We start from the raw sequence: 26,091 nt of genomic DNA on the forward strand, positions 1-26,091 counted from the left end.
GGGACATCAGGTTTGGTGAAGTAGAGGGCCAGTGATGGCAAGAGAGATCCTCAGTGAAATGGATTGGCAAAATGGCTTCAAGGATCGAGTTGAACATGATGGTGATAGTGAGGTTGACACAAGGCAGGGCAATATTTTGTTCTGTTGTACATGAGTCTATAACATACCTGGAATCAATTTTTGTGTATGGGATGAGTTAAGGGGTCCAAAAAGTAAGTAGTTGTTCCAGCCCCATATACTGAGTAATCTGTCTTTCCCCATTGATCTATAATGCTAGCTTTGTCATGTGTTCCATATATGCCTGGATCCGTTTCTGAGCTGTAGGGCGGTTTTATCTTTCCCTCTGACTATTCTTATGCCAATACCACATGGTCTTAATTTTTATAGCTTTATGGGAAACGTTGATAAATGGAAGGACAAATCTCTGAAATGCTATTCTTCTTCAAAAGTGTTTTGAGAATGCTTTGCCCTTTGTAGTCCTACATAAATTCTAGGTTAACCCATTGCTGTTGAGTAGATTCCAACTCATAGAGACCCTATAGAACAGAGGAGAACTGCCCCATAGAGTTCCCAAGGAGTGACTGGTGGATTTGAGCTGCCGACCTTTTGGTTAGCAGCCGTAGTACTTACCCGCTATGCCACCAGGGTTTCCTAAATTCTAGGATAGGTTATAAAAATCCAAAAAGAATCCTGTTGGAAATGTGATCGGAATTGAGTTGATTCAACCCGTGTCTCTGTTCCCCTGGGGAAGTAGCTCAATAGATGTTTGTAGAATCAATGTCTCCAAAGTACATCTTATAAACTTTTGATAACTAGAGGTCAATGAGTGAATGAATGAGGACCATAGATAACTAAGATTAACTTTGTAGTTGTTGTTAGTCGCCTCTGGAGTTGATCCTGACTCATGGCAACTCCATGTGTGCAGAGTAGAACTGCTCCATGGGGTTTTCAAGGCTGTGACCTTTGAGAAGCAGATCGCCAGGCCTGTCTTTTGAGGAGCCTCTGGGTGGGTTTGAACTGCCAACGTTTCAGGTAGTAGTTGAGCGCTTAATCATTGCTGCAATTATTATTCAATGACTGTTGAGTAAATTTCTTCCCTGCCTACTTGTTCTAATACTTTATTTAAAATATACAAATCTATAGCTCCACTCTCCAATAAGCACGAAAATATGCGTTATTTGGAATGCCTCTCGAAAAAGTTTTCAGTAAGGTTCCACATTCGAGGCCCAGGCAAAGCAGCAAGGCCATCTGGCTGATAAGTGTCTGTGACCCCTTTGCCTCCACCAGTGGAGCTGTCCAGCAGGACAGCGGTGGTTCTTTGGTCCTGGCCCCTGCGGTTTAGGGAACCGAGAACTACAAGTCCCGGCAGGCCGCGCGGCGCCTCGGCTTACTCAAGCGAGGTTAAAGAAGGGAGGGGTCGTGGCGGAGAGAAGCGTTCCCTGCGAACTTCCGGCTACTGGGCTGCGGCGGGAAGCCCGGCACCGCGACTCGGTTTTCCTCGGGGTGAGTAGGGGCAGCATGCTGGAGGCCGGCGCAGAGCTAGGGCCGCACTGCACGCTGAACTTGGGGAAGTCACTGTGAATGCGCCGGGCGCCACCCCCCGCAGACTAGAGAAAGCAGGAGGCGACCCCGGCCCCGTGACCTTGCCACCGGCGGCGCGCAGTCACGTGGCCCGGGTGACGCGCGGTGCCCCGCCCACCTGCAGGGACTAGTCTGGTGCACCACGGCCAGAGGAGCCAAGTGTGGATTGTCTACTTCGGTGGCACCGCCTTGCGTGCACCCGAGTAGGCGCAGCTGGAGGAGGGCAGCAGGTGGCTCACCCAGAGGCTTTTAGCCCCAGGTGGCTTTGTGGGCGTCGGGGCAGAAGCAGCTGCGGCTGGGGCGTAGTCCGGTCTGATCTTATTCTAGCGCCTTGCACAGCCCTTCGCTTCCAGGGCATACACAGTAAATGTGTGCGCAAGATGGCCCGTGTATGGTCAGCAGCCATTTAAAAGGCGCCTAGTACAGTCCTCTCCTCTGGTTAAAAAAAAAATTTAAGTGGCATTTATTTTCTCCTAAGAAACATCTGTATTTATTGATCACTTCTGTGGCGCTTGGCACTGAGTGGGTGCTCAAGAAGTATTTGCCGAGTTGAAGTGAATTAGGTTCAACCGCTGCCTCCGCAAGTTTTCTTTAAACATTTTCGTACTGAAGTGATTCTCAAACGTTAGCGCCCTTGAGAATCATCCGGAGAGCTTGTTATAACACAATGTTGAACCCTACCCTCAAAGTTTCTGATTCAGTATGTCAGGGGTTATGACCAAGAGCTTGCCTTTCTAACAATCTCCAAGGAGAATTAGATTCCGCTGGGCCAAGTACCATGCTTCAAGTAAAACAAAAAAACCAAACCAGCTGTCCTCCAGTGAATTCTGACTCTTGGCAACTCTCTGGGTGGTGCAAACGGTTAACATGCCCAGCTGCTAACTGAAATGTTGGAAGTTGTCCACTCAGAGGTGCCTTGGAAGAAAGGCCTGGCAACCTTTAGAAAAAATCAGCCATTGACAGCCTCATGGAGCACAGTTCTGCTCTGACACACATGGGTTTCCTCATACTTTGAGTACCACTGTTTTATAGGAAAAAATCTTGTAAACTTAAACCACCAACCCTTTACACCTGGTTATGGGCCTTTCTGATCCTTGTTGGTCAGTTGTACTGTTGTAGTTATAATAAACATGTTTGTATTACTTTGTACACTGTTAATTCCTCCTCTCCCATGCCTGGTGTTATACAGATTTTCATGTAGTCTATGCTTGTGTCATTTTTCCTGGGTTACACTTGATCATTTCTAAGCACCCCTCACGGATCTGAGCTTTGACATCTGCTGGGAGAGCTTACATTTTATTTTCCCCTGATACACACTTATTCTCTTGTCAGGCTGGAAGACTGTAAGAATAGTGTTTGGTTCATCCATCCATTCCCCACCCTTGTAGGGCAGCTCACTGAAATATAAACTTACTGAATAACCCCCCGGGTTTAGATTCCTATGTGGGAGGGACTCCAGGAGCCCACCTCAGAGCCCAGTGAGCCTATTATTTCATTCATCTCTTTGGTCTTTTGGTTGGGAACTTGAATTCAAGGTCAGTTCCATCACTTGTTAGTTTCCTGGCCAAGTTTGTTCACTTTTCTAAAACTTGACCTCCTTATGCGCCTCAGAATGTAACTGTGCAAGTTACATGTGATATTTAAGCACTTAGCACTGAACCTCTCCTGTTGTAAGCCTGCACACCTTTCTTAGCTGCTGGCTTTCCCGTGTTCTCCCGACTCCTCCTTTCCCAGGATGATCTGAGTGGAGAATTTCTATTCCTTACCTGGGTAAAGTTTATTTTACCCATCTGCTCTGGGACCTTGGCATCAGTCAGGGGTTCCTTTATTTAAATTAATACTGATTCGAACACCTCCTGGGCATCACACACTGGGAATGAGGGTGTGATTAAAATTTAGTTCCTGCGTTGGACTGCATCACTATTTGCCGGGCAGGGTAGACAGTAAACCTGCCTGGCTTTAAGGTGGATCAGCTTGTTGGTCTGTGGGCATTGACTTGGAGTCCTTCCAGACTTGGGGCATGATAGTGTCTACCTTGTTTGCTTTTTGTACATATCAGTGACCATATTACCATGAAGACCTGATTACTCTTTCCAAGGGTGTTTTTGAATGCTTTCCCAGTGTTGGGGGACAGAACAGAAGAAATCATGCTCATTCGTCTAATAGTTCTCTAGAAAATGGAGGGAGGATGTGGTCACTTTACGGGATTAATGGAATTAGAGCCCTAAGTGCCTTTGCTCTGTGGTCATCCTCACCTGTACACCAAGCAGAATGAGGTGATTCCAGACTGGCTTCAGAGGAGTAAAAACTGAAAGACGGCCTCCATGAATGGTAAGTAAGTGCCCCATTCTCCATTTAGTTCTGTCCATGGGAAGGGCATTTCTTTTGGCCATCAACTTCCTTCCCATTTGTAGAACTTCCCAGACTTTCCTGTTGCCTTGCATCATGACCCACTGGAGGGTTTCCAGTGATCTAGCATGATGGATGCCATTGTTACCATTGATTTGACAGTACAACTACTGTGTAAACTTTGCTGCTCTCCTAAATGTTTCATAGGCTGGAGTGGGTTATTTCTAGTGAGGAGCACTTGTTGACCTTGGTGATATCTGGTTGATTTCCCAGTTTCCAGGGCTCCAAACAGCTCTTTCCATCTTCTTGGCAGCATTGGTGTGACAGAACCCCCACAGTGCTAACGCTGTGTTCTTTACCTGGCTACCTCCCCTACAGTGTTGTGTTGCAAAATCATTCCCTTTGCTAGGCTTTCCTCCCCGCTCAGCTTTGCATTTGAATCCTGCTGTTGCCTGGAGGTTGTACGTAAACCCCATTGCACCTGCGTAGTATGGTTAAGAAAGTTGCTGACGTAACTTGTATGAACTCCCTACCCATAAACCCCTTTAAAAGTAACTTACCTGTCTGCCCTTGGCAAGCAGTGTTGGCAGCAGGAGCTCCGACTGACTCCATTTCTTTGTACAGCAAAATAAAGGTGGCTTTCTTGTTCTCCTACCTCGGTCTCTCACGTATTGGCCAATAGGAGTCATGCTGAGTAAGAACTTGGGGATTTCTACCTGGTAACATTGGGAGTGGTTGTTTTTGTTGTTAGTTGCTGTCTAGTTGGCCACCAACTCATGGTGACCCCACACACAATGAAAGAAAATGCTGTATGGTTTTACGCTATCACCACGATTGGTTGCAGATCGGACTGTTGCAATCCCTAGGGTTTTCACTGGCTGATTTTTGGAAGCAGATCGCTAGGACTGTCTTCCTAGTCCAACTTTATCCAGAAGCTCCACTGAAACCTGTTCAGCATCAGAGCAACACACAGTCCTCCAATGACAGACGGGTGATGGCTGTGCGTGAGGTACATTGAGGGTGGTGGTGTTAGGTGCTGTCAAGTCAATTTTCAACTCATAGTAACCAAGTGTGACAGAGTTGAACTGCTTCATACGGTTTCCTAGGCTGCAGTCTTTACAGAAGCAAATGGGTGGGCTTGAACAGCCAACTTTTGGTTAGCAGCTGAGTGCTTAACTGTTGAGCCACTAGGGCCTTTTATTGGGGGTGGTAAAAAACCAAAAACCAAACCCGTTGCCGTTGAGTGGATTCTGAGTCATAACAACCCTATAGGACCGAGTAGAACTGCCCCATAGGGTTTCCAAGGAGCCTCTGGCTGATTCAGACTGCCATCCTTTTGGTTAGCAGCCACATGCTAAACCTAGAAATCATAGTCCCTATGCGCAATGACTGAAGCGGTAACTTGGGAATGGTGTTAAGAACCCAGGTCCCGGTGTCCCTATCAAGAAGGCCATGTGCCATGAAGTGACAGGCTGAGCGTTTAGAGTGGGAAATTCCCATTTCGAACTCTTACTCTGCCATTTACTAGCTGAGTCACCTGGGACAAATTGCTCACCCTCTTGGCTCCTTGGTTTTCCTCCAGGGCCTCAAGCCCCTGCTGAGAACTTGCATTTCCACCCCCTGTGGATCTTGTTAAAACATAGATTCTGATTTAGTATATCTGAGGTGGAAATGCAAATTCTCAGCAGGGTGTCCAACCGAAAGGAACCCATTCAAAGTCCTGGATTCTTCATTTGTACCTGGGGATGGTAAAAATACTTGTCTCACCTCACTGGGTTGTATGGAATATCTAAGGGAATAATGAACGTGAAAAGGGCTTTGTAAATGTTAGTTCTTGAGAATATTATTATCCTATGATTTTTTCTTTTTTTTATGATTAGGTTTTCAGGTCAAGGTAGCCTCAGATTCCCCACAAGGTGTGTGCTGTTATATGAGAGGTAACTCAGGTGAAGGTCAAAGAGACGAGTAAACAGAACGGGGCAGGTGATTCATTAGCAAAAGGTTTAGTAATGAAAGGTGTTTTTCATTGACAGACATATTTCATGGCTGACAGGGTCTTTTAAAATACCCAGAGAGAGGCAGCTTATTTGCAAGTTAAATACTCTCTGACACCTTATGGGAACCTTCAGCTCCAGTCTATTTAGAGGCAGTTTGGCTCCTCTATCATCTGTGTATTTCAATTTCCACATCTTTTGTTACTGGGGACATCTGCATGAAAGCCAGGTCTTGGGAATTGTTTGCTTTGCAGCCAGTTCTCCACCCTGAGGTAGTCTCAAGCCTCAGGATGGCCTCATTGCCTACAGCGGACAGGCCTGGAGGGTGGTGCAGCAGGAGTTTGGGGTTCAGGAGAGCCAAGGGCTGGGAGGTGGCAGGCTTGCCTTTGTGCTTCTCACCTCGGGATCCATGCTACTGGCTCTGCCCAGGCCTCATGGGATATGGTTTATTCACTGATTGAGTCATTCATTCAGTAAATGCTTTTGGAGCACCTACTATGTGCTAAAGGAGCTCTGGTGGCACAATGGTTAAGTGCTTAGCTGCTAACTGAAAGATTGGTGGTTCGAACCCACCCAGTGACTCTATGGAAGGAAGAGCTGGTGATCTGCTGCTGTAAACGTTATAGCTAAGAAACCCTAAAAAAACAAATAAAACAAAACCCAATTGGGCAATTCGACATGGAGTCACAGTGAATCATAAGCAGCTTCACAGCACCCGATAAGAACAAGAAAAACAACGTGCTAGGCCAGAATTTGGCACACTACAGCCTGAAGGCCGTACCTGGCTACCTTTATGGCGCCCAACACCTGAAGTGTTTACTGAAGTGCCCTTTACAGACAAAGTTTGCTGATCCCTATTCTAGGCAGAGAGAACAGCAGGTGCAAAAGCTCTGAGGCCAGAACGTGCCTGACATGTTTGAAGAATGGTATGACGACCAGTGCTGTTGGAGTGGCATGAGCAAGGGGTAGTCACGATAGGAGCTGCTAATGATGTCTGGAGGAGCCGTGGTGTGCAGTGGTTAAGTGCTCCGCTGCTAACTGGAAAGGTCAGTGATTCGAATGAATCCAGTGGCTCTGCAGGAGAAAAGACCTAGTGATCTGCTCCTGTAAAGATTGCAGCCTAGGAAACCCTATGGGGCAGTTCTGCTATGTCCTATAGGGTCACTAGGAGTCAGCATCAACTCGACAGCACCCAACAATAGTGATGACTGTGTATGTAATGATAGTTACAAGTAACAGTGGTCAGCATGCTATACCGCCTTCCCTAGCTGAAGTAGTATCCTTTTGTTACTCTTTATCCCCCACCCCCTTTGCTGTTTTTCTAGGCACATAGCTTTTTTAAAAATTGTACTTTAAATGAAGGTTTACAGAGCAAATTAGTTTCTCATTAAACAATGAATACACATATTGTTTTGTTACATTGCTTGGCAATCCCATGACATGTCACCACTCTTCCTTTCTTGACCTTGGGTTCCCCATTACCAGCTTTCCTGTCCCCTCCTACCTTCTCGTCCCAGCTCCTGGGCTGGCGTGCCCATTTAGTCTCATTTTGTCTTATGGGCTTGTCTAATCTTTGGCTGAAGGGTGAACCTCAGGAGTGACTTTAGTACTGAGTTTAAAGGGTTCCATACTCTTGGGCTTTCTCCAGCCTCTGTCAGGCCAGCAAGCCTAATCTTTTTTTCTTTTATGACTTTGAATTTTGTTCTACATTTTTTTCTCGCTTTGTCCCTCTTTTGTGATTTCTGCCAGAGCAGTCGGTGGTAGTAACTGGGCACCATCTAGTTGTTCTGGGCTCAGTCTGGTGGAGGTTGTGGTCCATTATTAGTCCTTTGTACTAACCTCCCTTGTATCTTTGGTCTTCTTCATTCCCCTTTGCTCCATCCAGGACGGGAGCTGTAGATGTATCTTGGGTGGCTGCTCGTGGGCTTTTAAGACCCCCATTGCTACTCACCAGTCACAAGTAGAACATTTTCTTTATAACTATATTACAGTTTATAAAGTCTATATAGTTGAGCTGAATGTACCCCAAGACCGTGGTCCTCAGCCCTTTGCCCAATAGCTTGGTCTCTCAGGGCGTTTGGATGTGTCTGTGAAGCTTCTGTGACTTTGCCCTGGTCAAGTTTTGCTAACTTCCCCTGTATTGTGTACTGTCTTGCACTTGACGAAAGTTACCACTTATATCTAGGTAGTGTTTTTCCCATCGCACCCCTCCCCTACCTTGTAACCATCAAAGATTGTTTCTTTCTGTGTGGAAGCATTTTCATGTGTTTTTATAATAGTGAGCTCATACAGTATTTGTCCTTTTGTGATTGCCTGACTTCATTCAGCATAATGCCCTCCAGATTCATCCATGTTGTGAGATGTTTTGCAGATTCTTTATTATTCTTTTCATTGGGTAATATTCCATTGTGTGTGTGTGTACCATAGTTTTTTTATCCATCCATCTATTGATGGGCACTTGTTTTCCTTGTTTTGCTATTGTGAATAATGCTGCAGTGAACAAGGGTGTGCATATGTCTATTTGTGTGTTGGCTCTTATTTCTCTAGGATATATTCCTAAGAGTAGGATTGATGGATTGTGTGGTGTTTTTATTTCTAACTTTTTAAGGAAGCCCCAGCCATGTCGTTTTCCAAAATGGTTGTACCATTTTACCCTCCTATTTTTTTTTTTTTTTCCAGCAGTGCATAAGACGTCCAAGCTCTTCACAGCCCTCCAACATTTTTTATTTTCTGTTTTTTTGATTTGTACTAGTAATGTTGGGGTGAGGTGGTATCTCATTATAGTTTTGATTTGCATTTCTCTAATGGCTAGTGATCTCCAGCATTTCCTCATGTGTCTGTTAGCTGCCTGCAGCTGATATCTTAATGTATTACGTATTTATTTGCTTAGTACTGGTCACTCCTCGAGACTGTAAACTCCACGTGGGACAAGACTTTATTTTGTTCACTCTCTGTAGTGACTAGAACACTGCCTGACATTGTTGAAGAAAGAATGACTTTCAGAGTTGATTACTATGCTAAATATTTTATGTACGTATCTCTTTTTATCCCAACAGCTTTTGAGGTAGGTTTTTTTTTTTTTTATCATCCCTGTTTTACAAATGAGAAAACTAAAGCTCAGTGAGATCAGGGAAATGACCCAGATCATACAACCTATTAAGTGGATTTAAGCCTAGGTCTGAGTGACTGTGAAACACTTAATTGTTATTCTTTCTCTACTTTCCTTTCTCCTGCAGGGGCTGGTGACATGGCCAGAAGGGCTCTAAAGCTTGCTTCGTGGACCAGCATGGCTCTTGCCGCCGCTGGCTTCTACCTCTACAGTAACAAGTACTTGGACCCTAATGACTTTGGCGCTGTCAGGGTGGGCAGAGCAGTTGCTACGGTAGGTTTTCCTCATTTTGGGAGCTACAGCATTGCTTGCGTGTGTTCATACACGTAGTAGGTGGACACGCTGGTTGCACATATGTGCGGATAGGCATGTACTCTTACATGTGCTAAAGCTGCCCCTACTCAGTTGCACAGGCATGGATGTGCACACTTATATATGTGCATTCCTGTACACACATCCTCTGCCACCCTGAAGGTAAAAAGAATGGGATTGCTCAGTGTTGCTGTTCTGAAGCCTTTGCGCTTAGGATTCTGTGTCTTATTTTAATGGTGGGCTCAGCAGGGTGATGTGCCTCAGCAGACATGCATGGAGAAGGACTCTGCAGCTTTGACTAAGTTCCACCAGCAAACTTGGTCTCTCTTAAATGAGCTGGTGGTAATGGCTGCTGATGCAGGGCTTCTGCTGAACGTCTAGAACTTCGCTCCTCCCCGATCCCCAAACTGACAGAGAGTCTGAGTTGAATATTTGACCTTTAATAGGTCTTCTCTGGGGACTCAGTAGGAACAACATCTGGGCATGATAATGTCCTCTTAACTCTGCGAACATGATGTTTCCAGACACTCCTATGTTATAGCCCCACTGGTGGGTAGATGCCACCTGCCTCATGCTTTCTTTCCTCCTCTCTCTGCTGCAGGATGAGCTCATCCTTTCTTCCCCTTGCTGTAGATGCATTTGATGTATAGCATGTTTTGGTTGTTGTCTAGCCATTTCCCTAACCCTCAGTGTTGGCAAGCGTTCTCCCGAGCCTTGCTCAGAGAGGAGGCCACTGGTGTGGTGCTTGTCCTCTAGGATAAACTGTCTTGTTTTAGAATCACAGAATCAAGATAAGCTTTGAGTAAACAGGCGATGGAATATGAAATATGAAGGGCTTCCTCTGGGTCCAGAGTCCTGGTGGCACAGTGGTTAAGTGTTCAGCTGTTACCAAAAGGTCGCCAAGTTGAATCCACCAGCTGCTCCTTGGAAACCCTATGGGGCAGTTCTACTCTGTCCTATAGGGTTGCTATGAGTCGAAATTGACTTGATAGCAGCGGATTTCTTTGGGCCCAGCATCGCCTTATATACTTTGAGGGGCAGAACTGAACTGTCCCACCCAGACCCAGCCCTCAGGGAACTTCTGGTTGAGGAGTGGGCACAGGAATGGCTTAAAAACAATGCACAGCCACGTATTGTGCCAAGATGAATGACTCAGATGATCACTGCTGTGGGACTCAAACACAGGAGTATGTCCTGTGAGCTGGGAGTGAGGATGAGTGCCCTAGAGGAAGCAGGGTTTGAATGGAGCCTTAGGGATTTGAGTAGTTGGAAACAAAGGGACGAGGTATTATTCAGTTCTTTATAAACCAGCCATAAGGCTATAAATTCTTAATGGGCCAGGCTCTGGTCTCGATCAGCTTCGTATACTGCTTCGCAACCAGATCCTGCATGTGGTGATGTTTAACAAGTATGTGGTGAATAGAATAAAGCTTTGGGGGGCCCAGACAAAGGAAAACTTCTCTTGGTATCAACCTTCTAAGCCCTTTAACTTCTACGGTCCTCAGTTAGTCAGTTCTAAAAAGGGAGGTTTTGGGCTAGTTAATCCCCAAGGCACCTCCATGCCTGGGGTATCTTTGAGCCTGTCATTTGTTGATTCACCAAGGATCAGGAGACTTTTTCTGGAGTTTGGGCCAGGAGACCTAGAATCAAAACTTACGTTATTAGAGCAAATCAGCCTATAAACATCACGTTAGGTTGATTTGTGATACAGACAGGCAGGGTAAATTAATACAGCAACATCAATCCAACAATACCCATTCAAGTAGTACTATAAAAGGTCCTGTAGGTACAATGATGAACAGAAAGGACAAACGCTTGGCCTTACAGGGCTTAAATTCTAGTGTTGGGGAGACAGTGCATAAATAAGGAAAAATATGTGCAAGATAATTTGGCTGGTGGCTCATTATAATAAATAATTGAGAGTTCCTGGTGGGTAGGGGCTACTGGAGATTGGGCTTCACTGCAGAGGAAGCATTTGTGCAGAGCCCTGAATGACAGGAAGAAGCCAGCCAGGGTAAGGTCTGGGGGCAGAGTATCTTAGGGATGGGACTATCCATTCCTCTCCAGACATCCCAACCGGTATCAAGAGAAGTAGTATCTGATGTCCGGGCACTAAGCCTTCCCCTTCCTTGGTTCACAGACAGCTGTCATCAGTTATGACTACCTCACCTCCCTGAGAAGTGTTCCCTATGGCTCAGAGGAGTACCTGCAGCTTCGATCCAAGGTAAGGGACCAGAGGGATGGCCCGGACATGACTGTGTGCAGCAGGAGGTGGGCAGGGGGCAGTGTGGGGACTGAGGTTCCCTGGTGATTTGGTTTGGAAGAGGGGAGAAACCTCCTCCTCTGCTTGGAGGTGTTTAGTGCTGATAGGGTGGGCTGCCAGGCCAACATCAGGGTGACCCCATGGTGCTGAAGTTACTAATCTAGAAACGGCTGATGAGGAGGCTGGCATGTATTTCTGGGGAGGGCAAGTCTCTGGGATGACTCAGTAGGGGTGGAGGCTCTGTCCCTGAGGTAAATGAGCTGGCTTCCAAACTGCTTTGTCAGGCAAAACCCAGTTGAAAGAGGTTAATTGCTTTGGTCTCCTCTGAAGGCCACACTGGGGCCTCGCTTGGTCTCTGAGTGGAGTTGTTGACTCCACACTCTCATACCTCATTTGGAGTCAGGTAGTTGATTCTGATGCAGTGTCTAGATATCCCAGGGAGTTAGGGGGATCGAGCAAGAGGGCACTTTTGTGGGATGTAGGTTGAGTTTGGGGTCAGGTGTAGATAACTTTGATTCTTCCAGTGAGAGGCTTGCCATACAGACCTGTACATCTTTGCTCATTTCAGTCCCCTCAGCCTGGAATGCCCTTAAAAAACAAACAAACCTGTTGCAGTGGAGTCGATTCTGACTCATAACGACCCTGTAGGGCAGAGTAGAACTGCCCCATAGGGTTTCCAAAGAGCGGCTGGTGGATTTGAAGTGGTCTTGATCAGCTGGTCTTGATCAGCTTTGTATACTGCTCAGCGACCAGATCCCTCAACCACTGCACCACCAGGGCTCTGGAAGCCATCAGGAAGTGTCTTGTCATCCTTGCGACTCAGATCAAACACCTCCCCTGTGGTGAAGCTTTCCTTCAGTCATCCTCCAGATTATGCATGGAATACTTCTACCTTTTTATTTAAACTTTTCCTTATGGAATTTTTCAACCATCCATGAGACAGTAGAAAGACTAATGTAATGAGCTGCCGTGGAACTGTCTTCCAGTTTCAGAAATCATCAAAATTTTGCCATTCTGGTTTCATCTATTCTCTCATTCATTCATTTGTCCATTTATTATTATTTTTTTGAAATCTTTGAAAGGAAACCTCAGTCATCATATCATTTCACCTGTAAATATTTCAGTATGTATGACTAATAGATAACCCCAAAACCAAATCCGTTGCCATCAAGTCAATTCTGACTCATAATGACCCTATAGAACAGAGTAGAACTGCCCGGTAGAGTTTCCAAGGAGCTCCTGGTAGATTCAAACTGCCGACCTTTTGGTTACTAGCTGTAGCTCTTAACCACGATGCCACCAGGGTTTCCCTAATAGATAAGGACCTTTAAAAAAACACACACACAATACCATGATCATACCTAACAAAATTAACAATCATTTTTTAAAATATCTGATGGCTAATCTGGAAACGCTGGTGGCATCGTGGTTAAGTGCTATGGCTGCTGACCAAAGAGTCGGCAGTTCAGATCCTTCAGGTGCTCCTTGGAAACTCTATGGGGCAGTTCTACTCTGCCCTAGAGGGTTGCTATGAGTCAGAATTGACTCGACAGCACTGGGTTTGTTTGTTTTTTTTTGGATAGCTAATCCATGTTTTAATTTCCTTGTTGTCTCAAAAATGTCTGTTTATAGCTAGTTTGTTCAAATCTGGCTCCAAATAAGGTAAAAAGATTGCATAGCTTGAGGTTTCCTAAATTTTTTAAAAACGGTAATGATTCCCTTCCATCCCTCCCTCTTTTTTTTTTTGTTTGTTGAAGAAACTAGATCGTTAATTCTGTAGAATTTCCTACATTCACAGTTTGGCTGACCACATCCTAAAAGTGTTGTTTAACGAGAAATACATTTGCGTGGTACATAATTCAAATTATATAATATTCGAAAGATAGAAAATCACATGTCCTCCCTCTGTTCCCCAGGTAATCAATTTTCCTGCCTGGAGGCAATTATTATTTCTTGAATACCTTTCTAGAGATATCTTCTTATTTGAATTTAATCACTCTGTCCTCTTTAATCCCACCACAGATCCTAGTTGGTTACATGTCTTTCTCACTTTAGATTTTGGTAGTACAATGGTTAAGCTTTTAGTTGCTGACTGAAAGATTGGCAGTTTGAACCCACTCAGTGACTCTGTGGGAGAAAGACCTGGTGATCTGCTGACCTACAGATCACAGTCTAGAACACCCTAGGGGGCAGCTCGACTCTGTCAGGTGGGGTTGCTGTGAGTTATAATTGACTTGATGGTACCTAACAACAACAAACAACAGACTGTAGGTTCCTTTAGGTTAGGGACAGAGTTTTTTTTTGTGTGTCTTATACCTATAGTGGTGATGCCAAGGAATTGAGTTGATTTATTGTCTCTTTTAATGCTAGGCTGCACCTTGTTAGCTTCTTGCCTTTGGAGAAGCCCCCAAAAGAGGAAAAGGTTTGTAGTTGGAAGACCTGAGTTTGTGCTTTGGCTCTAGGCAGGCTACCTTTGGAGCTGCTGTTTTCCTGGCCTGTAAACTAGAGACATTAGTACCACTTACTAAGGATTATATAGATAGTATTGGAGACAGTGCCTTGTGGAATGTAAAAACAAAACAAAACCAGTTGCCACTGAGTCAGTTATGACTCATGGTGACCCCATGTATGCAGAGTAGAACTGCTTCCTAGGGTTTTCAAGGCTGTGACCTCTCAGAAGAGGCCATTCGTCCGTGGTGCCTCTGAATGGGTTTGAACTGCCAGCCTTTGTGTTCGCAGTTGAGTGCTAAACTGGTTGTGCCACCCGGGGGCTCCTTGTGGAATGTAAAGCAGATATGAAAAATAAGTCTAATGTCTGCTAGAAGGTGTGCCTCATGAGGATAAGAACTTGCTCTGTGTTGTATATCTCTGTGTCCCCAACACCTGTATCCGTGCCTGGGACACAGTAGATGCTGAATAAATTTTTGTTAATGAATAGATAAATGAACGAATGAAATGTTAGTTTTTATTGGAGGATTGCAAAGTACCTGCCTTTGGAACTTGATGCCTCCCTCTCTTCCCCTGCCCCTTTTTTCCATAGCACTCTATAACCAGCGCTACTGGCCTTGGAACCCACCAGAGTGACACTCTACAGAGAGTTCCAGGCCAGGGCACGGGGCAAGCCCTCTGCCATGGGAATCTGCAGAGCAGGCAGGCTAGTGGGGCTGGCAGGTGCGGGGTAGGTGTCATGAAGACAGTTGCCATTTACACATAAGTCATCTGAAAGGTAGAGGTTCCTGGAGAAGTTGACAGCTTTGGGGGATGCAGTAAGGGAAGTGCAGACTGGATTTGACAGGCGTGTAACACGTGGTGGTTAGCACCTGATAACAAGGTGATTTCAAACCCGGGTATATGCTGGTCCCAGGGAGTCGTGCCTGGGAAAGGGAGAGCAGGCTGGCACTAGAGAACATGAACAGATACTGTAGGAGTGTTTTCTTCCATCAGAGTGCTTATCCATTCCCGTCAGCGTGGCTGATAAAGGAATGAGCATCATAATTATTTCACCTATCAAGTCAGCAGCTCCAGGTCCTGGAGTATGTCAGAGCCAGGAGACTAGCTCTGCGGGCAGTGACTTAGAGAAGCTCTTCCAGGGTTGGTGTTGGCAGGCCAGGATCCCGGTGACTCAGCTCTGTATCATAGGGGCTTTGGAGTTTTCTGGGGGCAGAGCGGAACTTTCTTAGGCAGTGAGGGCATGCAGTGGGGCCCAGAGACTTTGAAGAACCAGACTCCTAGTGCCCCGGATGCTTATAAAGCAGGGAAGGCATGTGTGTGAACTGGCCTGTCTGTAAAGCAGAAAGAAGTCAGTGCTGATATAGATGTCCAGAGTGGAGGAGGCAGGGCTGAATTAATTCTGATGGAGGGCTCGGGGCGTAGTGGACATTTGTGAACTTTGCAGCCCAGTAGCCATTCCATTTTTTTGGAGGAGCAACATCCAAGTGTTCCCTTGGGAAATCATCCCTCTCTCGTGAGGTTTGGATGGAGCTCACCCTACCCTCATTGCCAAGGGTGGGCATGTGACCTTAGCCAAGCAATAAGTGGAGTCCATTCCTCTGGCTCAAGGGATTGATTCAGGGATGGGTACCTGAGCCAGTTCTGGGCAATAAGCATTGGGTCCAGGACTTTTTGGGGGAATAGCTAATCTCTTTTTTCTGTTGGGTTAGCTGAGATTGTAGGATGTTGGCCTAGAGCTGCTGGCAGCCATCTTGCCACCATGAGGGAGAGTCTGTGTGAATGGAGCCGGGATTGCAGAGAGATGCATCATATGAGCTCCTAGATCTAGCTGAGCCTCTTCCCTGCCTAGAGAGCCCTGGTGGCATAGTGGTTAAGTGCTCAGCTGCTAACCAAAGGTTAATGGTTCAAACCCATCAGCCACCCTGTGGGAGAAAGATGTGGCAGTCTGTTCCCATAAAGATTTACAGTTTTGGAAACCCTATTGGGCAGTTCTACTCTGTCCTGTAGAGTCACTATGAGTCGGAATTGACTTGATAGAAATGGGTTTTTTTGGTCTTCTCTGCCTGAGGACAAGAACCAGGGAGATGAAGGGAATCTTTCAGATGGAGATCATCTTTCAGATGGGGTGTGTGGCTTGGATCTGTGAGCCAGTGGGCCTGCTGAATTTCACCCCTGAATTTGATAGGCTTACCTGCCTAGGCATAGGCATGACTGGACAATCTGAGGCCTCTCGGATGGGGGCCTGGCTCTTGGAACAGGAGGGAACGGAGTGCAGATGCTCTGTAGTGCAGCAGGTCCCAAAAGGGGAAGAGCACGATAGGGGTGAGCTGAGCGTCTTGTTTCTTCTCCCGAACCCACCAATCCAGCTGGCGATTCTTCCTCCCCCAAGGAAGGAGTGAGAGGAAGGAGACAGGTCAGGAGCATTACGCCTCTTACAGGGTTCTCTCCACGGGGTCTCGTGATGCTTAAGGATAGGAGGGTCACCTGTGGTCATTACCGTGAGAAGGGGAGGAAGCGGTAGATCTGACGTAAGAACCTCTGTGCCCATCCAGTTCTGCTAACCTTGACACCTGACCCAGCTGCTTTGGGATTGAGTATTAGATAACAATTTCATCTTTACTGAGGGTTTGAGTATTGGATAACAGTTTCATCATTCCTGAGATCTGCATTTAGAGGAGGGGCAGATGCTGTCAACCTTTAGAAGCATGGGCTATGGTAGGGTGTTGGGGCAAAGGGTCTCCATTCCTGACCAGTGGATATTGGTTAGAGGAGTGGCATAAGGTGGGGTGGAAGAGAGATGACTCTGCCTGTAACTGCTATTCCGTTGAACTTGAGAAAGACATCTTAGCCATCATCTGACTCAAGCCCCTTAATGTACAGATGCTGAATGGAGGCCCAGAGGGGTGACATGATTTCTTCAGGCTACCTGCAGGTATAAAGCAGATCATGGACTTGACCTAGGACATCTAAGATCTCACCCAATCTCATATTCTTTGCACTTTATACTCTGTTGCCTCCAGTTCCAACCCTGGTGGAAAACATCAAGCTGGATAGAAAGTGGAAGCAAAGATTTCTGTGCAACAGCTCTTGCCAACAAGCTGCTGTTGCTGCTGGAGTTGCTTCTGCCCCCTCCTCAGGCCCCCTCCTCAGGTCCACTGTGGTGCTGTATGGGGTGGGTTCAGAAAACATGCGGGAAGAGAAGAATCTACCTTCTGGAAGTTCTTCTAACTTGTATTTAATCAATCAGCCAGACAAACAATTGAGTCAATAAATATTTCAGAATTTACATTCCCCAATGTAGGGGAGTGTAGACCCTCCAATGAAATTGGTAGTTGCTAGCTAGCTCTTTGCTTTGGGAAAGGGTTTCAACTGTTAAGCTATTGACCAGCTACAAACTTTGAGGATAACTGTACCACTGGCTTAATTTAGGTATCATAATTCAATAAGCTTTTCAAAGATTTTGTTGGTCTGCAAGGGGAATTATAACTGAGTCTGGCTCTTTGGGAATATTCTCTGAAATCTACCAGAAACAGGGGACTGTATGGCTAATGTAGGGCATTTCTTCACCCTCCTCCACCCATCTATAATTTTAGCCAGCGTCACCTGAGCCTCCTCTGTGCTGGGTCCTGTGTGGGGCTCAGCGATAGAAAGGAAAATGAGACAGTCTCTGCCCTCAAGTGGCTCACAGTCTAGGGTGGGAAGCAGGCATGAAATTGGCAGCTGCAGAAGGATTAATTTGTCTTCATTACAGCTGTAGCTCCTGGTCCGGAATCACTACTTCTGAGCTCTGCTGGCTAATAACGTCCAGCCAAGAGGAGCAGGGACAGGTGCCCTGTATGAGGGGGGCTCCGAGCCCAGTTGGGATGGCGCTCGATGTATGCTAGGGAAGCAGAGGTGCCGTCTGATTGTGCAGACCACACTTCATCTGCATGTGCGGGATCTGTCACCCTGCCGGGAAGCTTTCCAGTACATTTTCATTCACTGTGTCTCTCAGACCTCTTTGCTGCTTTCGATGTCATCATGGAACATTTATTTGCTTGTGAGCGTTCTGTATAGAGGAGGACGGAAATTGAATCCTCGCTGTGTTGGCGACTGGCTTTCTCAGAGTTTGTGGTAATTCTACAGGAGCGTGAGCTGCGTTTAATTTGCACTGGTTGGGTCATCTAAGGACCGAGTCTCTGGAATAAGGGAAGCAGAGTCTGCGTTTGAGGCCAGGACCTCCTTTTCAGCTTTCTTTGTGTCCAAACCTTTCTGAGGACTGCATCACAGATTTGCACAATTTTCTGCAGTGGCCCTGACTCCAAAGCCTTTCTAATTCTGGAGAGTTCCGCAGCAGTGGGCTCTTGTGCTGTGGTGAGGTCTGGGGAGAGATGTGATGGGTCTGCTCCCACCCGTGGGAGCCTGGGGACAACGTGGTGTGATTCAAGCTTCCCCTTGGAGATTGGGCTCACTGTGTGAGGGCTTCTCTGAGGGTTGTAGGCAGACCAAGGAAATGCCAGGTTACCCTTTTGATTGATCTAGACTCATCAGTGACCTGTGTCCATGGCCAGTAACAGTGTCCTGTTTAGCCATATCTGCATACACCTTGTAATTTTAAAAATGTATGAAATATTTAACACCTAAGAAAAGAGAGAACTCAGTGATCACTCTTGTACTTACTGCCCAACTTTGGAGATTATACCTTACCTGTTCATTTGTAGGAAACCCTCATGGTATATTGGTTAAGAGCTAGGGTTGCTAACCAAAGGGTCAGCACTTTGAATCCACCAGGTGCTCCTTCGAAACTCTTTGGGGCAGTTCTACTCTGTCCTATAGGGTTGCTGTGAGTCGGAATCGACTTGACGGCAACAGGTTTGGTTTTGTCCAATTGTAGCCCCCTGAGCACCTCTTTTCCTGATTCCAGCCTTCTTCCTACACAATCAGAAGTAAGCACTGTCTTGAATTAATTGTTTATCATTCCCGTGTCCTTTTTTATAACTACCTATTTGGGAAACTCTGGTGGTGTAATGGTTAAGAGCTATGGCTGCTAACCAAAAGGTTGGCAGTTCACATCCACCAGGTGCTCCTTGGAAACACCATGGGGCAGTTCTACTCTGTCCTATAGGGTCGCTATGAGTTGGAATTGACTCTATGGTACTGATTTTTTTTTTTATTTGAGAATTTAGAAGGAGCCCTGGTGACATAGTGGTTAAGCACTCGGCTACTAACTGAAGGGTTGGGGGTTTGAACCCACCAGCTGCTCCACAGGAGAAAGATATGGCAGTCTGCTTCTGTAAAGATTACAGCCTAGGAAACCCTATGGGGCAGACCTACTCTGTCCTATAGGTTCGCTGTGAGTCAGAATTGACTAGAGGGCAATGGGTTTATTTGGGGTTTTACATGGTAATCTTCCTCCTGTTGGCTTTTTTTTCCTTTACTTGGTTTCATTCTAAGCAAAAATATCTTTGAAATCATAGGTCTGAGATGCTAGTTCTGTCTCTTTTTTTGGACATGCAAATAAGCAGTGTCTGGGTAGCACCTGAAATTGCCTCTTGCACCACATTTTTGGAGTCCCTGGGTGGTGTAAAGAGTCAAGCACTCTGCAGCTAACTGAAAGGTTGGAGATTTGAGTCTACCCAAAGGCATCTTGGAAGAAGGGCCTGGTGACCTTCCTCCAAAATATCAGCCATTGAAAAACTCTGTGGAGCACGGTTCTCCTCTGACACACATGGTGTTGCCATGAGTCTGAATCGACTGTATGACCACTGGAAAAACAAAAACCAAAAAGCACATTTTTACACCACCGGTATGGAATTGCACTTGAGACATACTTGTGCTGCACCATCGTTAGCAGATGTGGCCAGACACTGCCTTGCACCTGTCATTGCCTCCACCTCCCGCTTGCTGGGTTTGGCAGTTCCTTTTTAGCTTTTCTCTTCTCCCACCTCACCCTATTCATCTCCTGGGGTTGTTCTGGGTGTGAAGATGCCTGATGGTGTGGTATTTGCTGTCAATGCTCGGAAGCAGTGACCCCTTTCCAAGGGCTATAACTGTAATGCAGCAAAATAACTCCCTGAGTTTTTGGCTGGTAGGAGGCCATTGCTGTGTGCTTGGCATCTCTCCGTCTCCTGATCAGTGTGACTTTCACCGTTAGCCAGTTCCTCACGTGCATGCGTATCTGCACCTCCCTCGCCCACATGGGCGGTCTGGTCACCCAGGGCTGGTTGCCCTGCTGCCACAGAGTTACTCACTAACTGCCCCGTCACCTAGGTCTTGTGGGGCAGGTGGGGTAGCAGAGCGCCCTGCTCCCCAGACATGGGGCGGTATTGAGGGTTTGTCATTGCTATTAGTTGCCGTTGAGTCAGCTCTGACAGATGGTGACCCCATCTGCAACAGAAGGAAGCAGTGCCTGGTTCTGTGCCATCTTCATGACTCTCGGTATGTTTGACTCCATTGGTGTGGCCACTGTGTATTTTGAATGCTTCCCAACCTAGGGGGCTCATCTTCCAGCACTATGTTGGACAGTATTCTCTTGTGTTCCATGGGCTTTTGATTGGTTAATTTTTTGAAAAATAGTTTGCCAGGCCTTTCTTCCCAGTCTGGCTTAGTCTAGAAGTGCCACTGAAACCTGTCCACCATGGGTGACCCTGCTAGTATTTGAAAAAGCAGTGGCATAGCTTCTAGCATTACAGGAGCATGTAAGCCACCACAGTACGACAAGCGGACAGACACAAGGTGGATTGAGGGTTTAGCTGCACCTAATGCAAGGTGCTCAGTGGGCAGGATCTGGAGAGACCCAGCTTTGGCCTCTCCTTGCCTATCTCAGACCCCCTCCTAAGCTAACCATGGCTGGGCCTCTCATTCTTGATTGTGTCCCCCACTGAAAACTCCCTGTAGGTTGCTGACTGCTCCTGACTTGGCGCGTCCACCACGTTCAAGCTGTTTCTACTTCTGCTGAGGATAGTGAAGGGAAATAGGGTAAAGCTACGCGATGACGGACTTAGGGTAGGCATAAGCTTGGACTTCCTTGCAGCTGAGGTGATTGAATACTGGATTGGTTCATGAAGGACAGGTGTGAAGCCTATGGGGGAGGGGAGCTCTCTAGAAACCAAAGAGATTCTGTCTGTCTGGGATGGAGGTGGGAATGGGCCAGTTACTGGTTCCCAGCCTGTCAGAGATCAGAGTCACTGGGGGAGCCTGAGAAAGTATATTCTATACTCTTTACCCTGAAGATTAGGTTTCAGTGATTCTGGGGTGAAGCCTGGAAGTCTGTATTTTTAATAAATTTCCCAAGTGGGCTTCTGATGCTAAGAAAAAATGTTTACGTGTTCTTGTTGTTAGTTGCTGTCGAGTTGATTCTGCCTCATGGTGAACCCATGTGTATCAGAGTAGAGCTATGCTTCATGGGGTTTTCAAGGCTGTGACCTTTTGGAAGCAAATCACCAGGCCTGTCTTCTGAACCACTCTGGGTGGCTCGAACTGCCAGCCTTTTGGCTAGTAGTTGGAGGATTGCTTAACCATTCGTACCACCCAGGTTGCCATACATTTATCGAACACTAAAGTGGTAGGCACTATTGCTAAGGGTTATCTCTCCCTCGATTTTCGAACTCTCTCTCACAACCTTACGAGGTAGGTACTATTCTTATCATCCCTGCTTGACAGATGAAGAAACAGAGGCACAGACAGCTTAAGTGACTTGTGCAGGGGTCCACAGCCACTTAGTGGCTGTATTAGTGTCCTGTGGCTGCTGTAACAAATTACCACAAACTTGGTGGTATAAAACAACAGGAATTTATTCTCATAGCCCTGGAGGCCGGATGTCTGAAGTTAAGGTGTCGGCAGGGCCGTACTCTTCTCTGAAGGCTCTAGGAGAATTCTTCCTTGCCACTTCTGGCTTCTGGGCAGCAGTTTTTGTGGCTGCGTCACTCCAGTCGCTGCCTTTTCCCTGTTATAAGGACAGTGGTCATTCCACTTAGGGCCCACCTGGGTAATCAGGAGGACCCCGTCTCAAGGTTCTTAAATACACCTGCAAAGTACCTTCTTCCAAATAAGGTCACACTCACAGGTCCTGGGGGTTAGGATGTGGATGTATCTTTCTGGAGCCACCATTCAACCCACTTCTGGATTTAGTTGTAAGTGGTGAGGCTCAGAGTCTGTGCCTACAAGCCCGCTGCTTCCCCTGTCTCCAGATGCACTGGAGGAGTGTCCAGGAATCTCCTAGGCCAGCAGGCCAGGTGTGGATTTCCTTGATGTAACAGGGAGTTTGAGCCATTTGTCAAGCCTTGAGAAACCAGTATTTTCCTCACCCTCTGTCCCATCCCCTCAGCCCTATGCCATTTCTCCTGAAACCCTTGGGGCTGTTTATCTGGGACACCGGAATTCTCACACCATAATGTGTTCAGGAGGTCAGGTGCAGGGACTGTGTGGACAAACTCATACTGGCTTGGGCAGGAAATGTCTCTCTTGCCTCAGTGGCTCCGTCTCACAGTGGGAATCACTGGCAGAGGAGGGGTAGATGCAAAGCCATAATGTAACTAATAAAGTTGATGGAAGGCACTCTGGAGCTGTAAGGGTGATCGAGATGCTTGTTAACAACAGTAATAATCTAATAGCCTGTTCTTGACCTCCTGCTTCTCACTGTCTTGGCCCCAAGCAGCTATTTTCTACCAAATTAAAATCCACTCAGCTCCCTTCCTGTCCCTGAATAAAACTACCCTCAAAGCTCATGCCTGTTACAGCAAGACTTTTTAATAGACTTTTCCTTGTAGAACCGTGAGACATATGTCCAATTAGCAGAATAACTTCACTTAAATATACAAATAAATTGTTGACTGATAACGACGGGACATATGTGAGGCTAATTTAAGGCAAGGTGGTTCGGGAACGGGGGTATTACCCCCTCCCCTACCCCAGTCTGTCTCCAGCCTCTCCTGCTTCCGGTTTCTTGCTTATGGGACAGACCTTCACACCCCACAATCTGTGGAATGAAGAAGGATGTCTCCATGCTGTGCCTGGTCACTGCAGAGTACTAAGCCATTGTGTATGTAGTCAAATGTGCAGCAAATATTTATTGAGCACCTACTATGTGCTAGGCACTGTGTGAGATGCTGGGTATACGGTGGTCTGTTCTGTTTTTAAAATTTTAGATGCGGCAGTCTGCCTCTGTAAAGATTTGCAGCCTTGAAAACCCTGTGGGCCAGTTTTACTCTGTCGTACTGACTTGACGGAAATGGGTTTAGAGGCCATGAATCCCACAGAAAGAGCAGCCAAGGCAGCCCAAGCTCTCTTCCTCCTTCCTTTCTTTAGCTCCTGCACCTAGGAAAGAAGATTGACTATATTATTTTGGTGAATATGATAATTCCTTTTTCATTAAAAATACAACTTTTATTGTTATTTTATTACCAACTAAATTCATAAACACTGTAGAAATTCTGAAAAATACAAAAAGGTATAAAGGGGAAATTTTAAATTATCTGTAAAGCCACCATACAAATATACCACAGTTGACATTAAGGTATATTTCTTTCCAGGGCTTTTCGCATATTTATAATGTTTAATGTAAGTAGGATTATACTGTGCATAACCTGTATTTTTTTTTTAATTGAACTATGCATTATGAGTGATTGCCTCTATCATTAATGTGTTTATCCATGAGCATTCTTAATGGGTGAATGGTAGAAAACATAATTTTTGTCTGGCCTGACCAAGAGCTGGGTCCAAAGTTTAGAAAATGGCATGGGTGAAGAGAACTGGATGGAGGTAATCAGCCTTAATGGTTGGTTCTCCCCATTATCCTTTTAAAATTGGAATTGGTCATATTATGTTTGCTTAAAATAACAAATGATTGCATTTTAGAGGCAAATAGAATGAACAAACTTTCCAAAAATTAGAAAACCAAGATCAAAGGAAATGCTGTAATTCTATGGCTATTAATAGCTTTTACTTGCTACAAATAGTAACAAGGGTTCTTGATAAAATATCTACTTTTTTAAAATACATTATTATGTTTACTCTAACAATATTTTATTAGTAATACGTTGCTCATTACAGACATTTTTAAAAAACTAAAAAAAAAAATTTTATTGTGGTGAAATACATATAATAAAACTTTTGCCATTTTAACCATTTTTAAGTGTACACTTAAGTGATAACTAATTACATTCACTGTGTTGTGCAACCATTAACCAAAACCCAAACCAAACAGATTATTGTTCCATTAATAATTGGAACATGGAATGTATGAAATATGAATCTAGAAAAATTGGAAGTTGTCAAAAATCAAATGGAACGCATAAAGATCGATATCCTAGGCGTTAGTGAGCTGAAATGGACTGGTGTTAGCCATTTTGAATCAGACAAACATGGTCTGCTATGCTGGAGGTCTGCTACGCTATGAAGAGGAATGGCATCCCATTCATCGTCAAAAATAACATTTCAAGATCTAGCCTGTCAGTGATAGAATAATAGCCATATGTCTATGAGGAAGACCAGTTAATATGAATATTATTCAAATTTATGCAGCAACCACTGAGGCCAAAGGTGAAGAAATTGAAAATTTTTACCAATTTCTGCAGTCTGAAAATGATCAAACATGCAGTCAAGTTACTGGCGATTGGAACGCGAAAGTTGGAAACAAAGAAGAGGTAGTTGGAAAACATGGCCTTGGTGATAGAAACAATGCCGGAAATTGCATGATAGAATTTTGCAAGACCAATGAGTTATTCATTGCAAATACCTTTTTTCAACAACATAAACGATGACTATACACGTGAACCTCGCCAGATGAAATGCACAGGAATTATATTGACTACATCTGTGGAAAGAGACAATGGAAAAGTTCGATGTCATCAGTCAGAAAAGGCCAGGACTGGCTGCTGAACAGACCATCAATTGCTCATATGCAAGTTTAAGTTGAAACTGAAGAAAATTACAACAAGTTCACAAGAGCCAAAGTATGACCTTGAGTATATCCCACCTGAATTTAGACACCGTATCCAGAATAGATTTGACACATTGAAGACTAATGACTGAAGACCAGATGAGTCGTGAAGTGGCATCAAGGACATCATACATGAAGACCAAAATGGATGTTAGAAGAGACCCTGAAATGTGTTCTTAATGTAGAGTAGCTAAAGCGAAAGGAAGTAATGATGAAGTAAAGAGCTGAACGGAAGATTTGAAAGAGCAGCACAAGAAGACAAAGTAAATTATTATGATGAAATGTGCAAAGACCTGGAGATGGTAAACCAAAAGAGAAGAACATGCTGTGGATTTCTCAAGATGAAAGAATTGAAAAAAAAAAAATACAAGCCTCAAGTTGTAATATTGAAGGATTCTACAGGGAAAATAGTAAATGATGCAGGAGGCATCAAAAGAAGATGGAAGGAATACACAGAGCCACTGTACCAAAAAGAATTGGTCAGTGTTCACCCATTTCAGGAGGAAGCATATGATCAAGAACCAGTGGTACTGAAGGAAGAGGTCCAAGCTGCACTGAAGGCCTTGGCAAAAAACAAGGCTCCAAGAATTGACGGAAAACCAGTTGACATGTTTCAACAAGCAGACGCAGTGCTGGAAGCCAAGAAATTTGGAAGACAGCTACTTAACTGACTTGAAGAGATCCTTATTTGTACCCATTCCAAAGAGAGATGATCCAAGAGAATGCGGAAATTATTGAACACTATCACACACAACTAAGATTTTGCTGAAGGTCATTCAAAAGCGGCTGCAGTAGTACATCAACAGGAACTGCCAGAAATTCAAGCTGGATTCAAAAGAGGATGTGGAACAAGAGATATCAATTGCTGATGTTAGATGGATCATGGCTGAAAGCAGAAGATACCAGAAAGATGTTTACCTTTGTTTTACTGACTATGCAAAGGCATTCAACTTTGTGGATCATAACAGGTTATGGATAACGTTGCCAAGAATGGGAATTCCAAACACTTATCTGTACTTGTGAGGAACCTGTTCTTAGAGAGGCAGTCATTCTAATGGAACAAGAGGATGCTGTGTGGTTTAAAGTCAGGAAACGTGTGCATTAGGTTGTACCC

General features: G+C 45.4%; 1 protein-coding gene across 2 annotated transcripts in view; it reads left to right on the forward strand.

Annotated features, from left to right (window-relative positions):
• Nucleotides 1-1,419: 1,419 nt before the first annotated feature.
• Nucleotides 1,420-26,091, forward strand: part of ADCK1 (aarF domain containing kinase 1) — a 147,199-nt gene continuing 122,527 nt past the window's right edge. Inside the window, exons 1-3 of one of the 2 annotated variants that reach the window (XM_049899480.1) lie at nt 1,420-1,503; nt 9,161-9,306; nt 11,486-11,569. In XM_049899480.1, the coding sequence (XP_049755437.1) occupies nt 9,172-9,306; nt 11,486-11,569 (219 nt within the window). In that variant the 5' untranslated portion in view covers nt 1,420-1,503; nt 9,161-9,171. Of the gene's footprint in view, nt 1,504-3,801; nt 3,913-9,160; nt 9,307-11,485; nt 11,570-26,091 lie in introns of those variants that run through there. The other variant, XM_049899479.1, reaches the window with a different exon arrangement.

This window comes from Elephas maximus, chromosome 10, assembly GCF_024166365.1.
Source record: "Elephas maximus indicus isolate mEleMax1 chromosome 10, mEleMax1 primary haplotype, whole genome shotgun sequence".
NCBI lineage: Eukaryota > Metazoa > Chordata > Mammalia > Proboscidea > Elephantidae > Elephas > Elephas maximus.